This window comes from Aphanomyces astaci (genome assembly GCF_000520075.1).
Source record: "Aphanomyces astaci strain APO3 unplaced genomic scaffold supercont1.27, whole genome shotgun sequence".
Lineage (NCBI taxonomy): Eukaryota > Oomycota > Saprolegniomycetes > Saprolegniales > Verrucalvaceae > Aphanomyces > Aphanomyces astaci.
In genome coordinates this window covers 37,767-40,383 of record NW_009798290.1, presented here as the reverse complement: position 1 = coordinate 40,383, position 2,617 = coordinate 37,767, and the positions used below count along the sequence as shown (strand labels likewise).

At 51.2% G+C, this 2,617-nt stretch overlaps 1 protein-coding gene across 1 annotated transcript; it reads left to right on the top strand.

Moving 5' to 3' along the window:
- Window positions 1–387: 387 nt before the first annotated feature.
- Window positions 388–815, top strand: H257_10199 (hypothetical protein; the record flags this gene model as incomplete). Its single annotated transcript, XM_009836669.1, has 2 exons — window positions 388–519; window positions 573–815. The coding sequence occupies 2 exons, from the start codon at window positions 388–390 to the stop codon at window positions 813–815; spliced, it is 375 nt and encodes a 124-aa protein (XP_009834971.1).
- Window positions 816–2,617: the final 1,802 nt, after the last annotated feature.

The following is a 2,617-nucleotide window of genomic DNA, read 5'->3' as shown; positions in this document are numbered from 1 at the left end:
TCAAGAAGCAGAGCGAGTAGCTCGACGTTACTCTACCTTGGTGACCGATACGAACGAATTCGGGTCATGGTGTTCAAGCACGGCAGTGTTCCTGGAAATGGGCATTGTCTTTTCTCCAGCTTGAATTGTTGCATTTACAAGAAGCAGACACTCGCTGACCCCGTGGTCATCAAGCGCATTTACGAAATCCGCAATCGCTTAGCACCCAGCGTGTGTCGTCGTGAGTATGATGCATCTTGGTACGACAACAATTCATTTTTGATTAATCACCTCAGTGACCTTCCCGGTGGTATGTGGGAAGCGGTAAGAAGTTTGATTGTTGTACGAGCTGCCATTCACCCCTATGAGCTCCTACCAGAAGCTCTGTGGGGGTGTTTAGCCGATATCATGGGGCTCACCCGTGCTTTTAATCGAGATGTCTTTGTGTCTGCGGAACGAGATCATGGCGCGAGCTTTGATAAGTACACTTTTGATGGACATTACCTCCGGCGCATTATGCTTACGACTCACCAATGGGAGGTTAAAGCTAGTAGTCCAAGTGTTTGCTGCATTTATCTACAAGGCTTTTGCAGGACCTTGTGATTCGCATTGACGAAGTCACTACGACGAAGAAACGAAAACAAGTCAAGGAAATTGCAAGGAATGAAGCCCTTGAGAGTAAAGGTGACAAGCTGTGCAGGGACGCTGAGACGTCAGTCATGAAACGAACTCACGATTCCGTTGGCAGCGTAAGTGAGGACGACGGGGAGTCCCCGCTTAGTGAGTTGAGGGAGTTCGAAAAAGACTCCACGCGGACAAGTATGAATACCGCATAGAGCGACTGAAGTTCGACATGGAGGAACAGCAATTGCGCTTGACGGGCACACGTCACGCAGTTAGATAACAACACAGCAAGCTTGTACAACTTCGACGCCGGACCACACCCCAATTTAACCCTTTTGTTGGAGTCAACATTGGCCAATATTGCTAGATTTGGCTGTACGACCATTCCACACTGAAGTGAACACGGCTCATACTGGCATTATCTTTTTCTGCCCCATTGTCGTTTGATATGCCGCAATCGGCAACGCAAGTTGGTTCGATCGCCCATAAGCTGAGTCGCCGTAGATAATGTATCCACGGAACCATTCATCGGAAGCAATGAAATTCTCCAACGACGACATGCGCAACAGTATCAGGGCATGCCAGCGGCCTTCAAAGGACCCGAAAATATGTGAAATCAAGCCATTGGGGTCACCACTGTTTGAAACTTCATCGCATGCTTCTGTTTGTGGCCATTGTACATGGCACGTTGTTCAGTACCGCCGGTCGAGCGACAGCAAGCACGCACTGTCTCGTCAATGAAACCCCACACGTTGTCAATCTCAGCCCCACGACGTGCAATTGCATCTGAATACTCGGTGAGGTGGCTGGCAATAGGATTGCTGTCGAAAAAAGCAGCTTGGTCTTGTAGTTGTCGTAATTGGAGTCGAAGTGATACAAAACAATATTCGACATCCCTCTGCATGACCGTACAAACACGTCCATGAGAACTGACCACCGGTCTGGAACAAAACGATGCAACGCCCCTCGATTTTGCTGCACGTGGAACTTTCGCGTGTCACAATCTGCTCAGGCAATCCAAGGCCATAGGCCAGTCGTTGGATGTCGATTTTTCAGAATCGAAACTTCTCCAAACAGTCGGCGTCGTTGTAGCGCACGTCACATCTGGGATAGTGTTTTGTCTATTGCTTCTTCTTGGCTTTCGGCCACGGGACCTTCGTCAAGGCAGCAAATATACACACTGACATTAGTGAGGTTAAACACGCCACGAGGCGCCTACTGACTACCATTCACTAAATTACTCCGTACCTCCACTAAGGTATCGGAATCTTTGACACGCCACACATACAGATTGTTTGCAATGGGTCAAACTAACGCGCGACCCAATTGCTCTGCACGCTGCAGAACACTTCCCCTCCAACGGAAGTCCAGTGTCTTGATGAGGACGGCCACGGCGGGATCGTCCTTGTTCGCCGCCGCCCACTTGCGAAATACGACTCGAATGTCCTCCAGCAAATTCGCCGCAGGACGATTCTTCTTCGTCAAGTCCAAGCTACTTCACCAAAACTTGGTGTTGGCCATGCACGCAGCGCCCTTCGTCCATGCACCACTTGGAGGTCCGTCACATGTTTCTGACGGGCGGCGCCAAGCCAGTCCGCGATTTAAACTTCCTTGGACGTCGGGTGGACAAATCCTGCCAGCGGGGTCTTGGCTGGCAGGCCGGTAAACGCTATCACAGGCGCAATTCCTCCCAGCCGGTCCATCGGCTGATGGTTGAGGGCGCCTTGAACGAGGGGCAACACATGCGGCCATTCGTCGGCGTTCAGTTTCATTTCGCTGAGCAGCGCCTTCACGGCGCGCATCACTATTCGGTTTACTAGATCTACAGTCCCGTTCGCCCAAGGATTGTAGGCTGTTGTGATGTGATGATGGGCACCCACCAACTTCTGCACCTCCTCGATCACTTCCTTCTTGAAGTGAGATCCGCCATCGGACACCGAACGTGGTAAACCACGTCATCAGGCACTGAGCGGTCGCGGCGGCGTTAGCGGACTCTGACGCGAACAGCTGCACA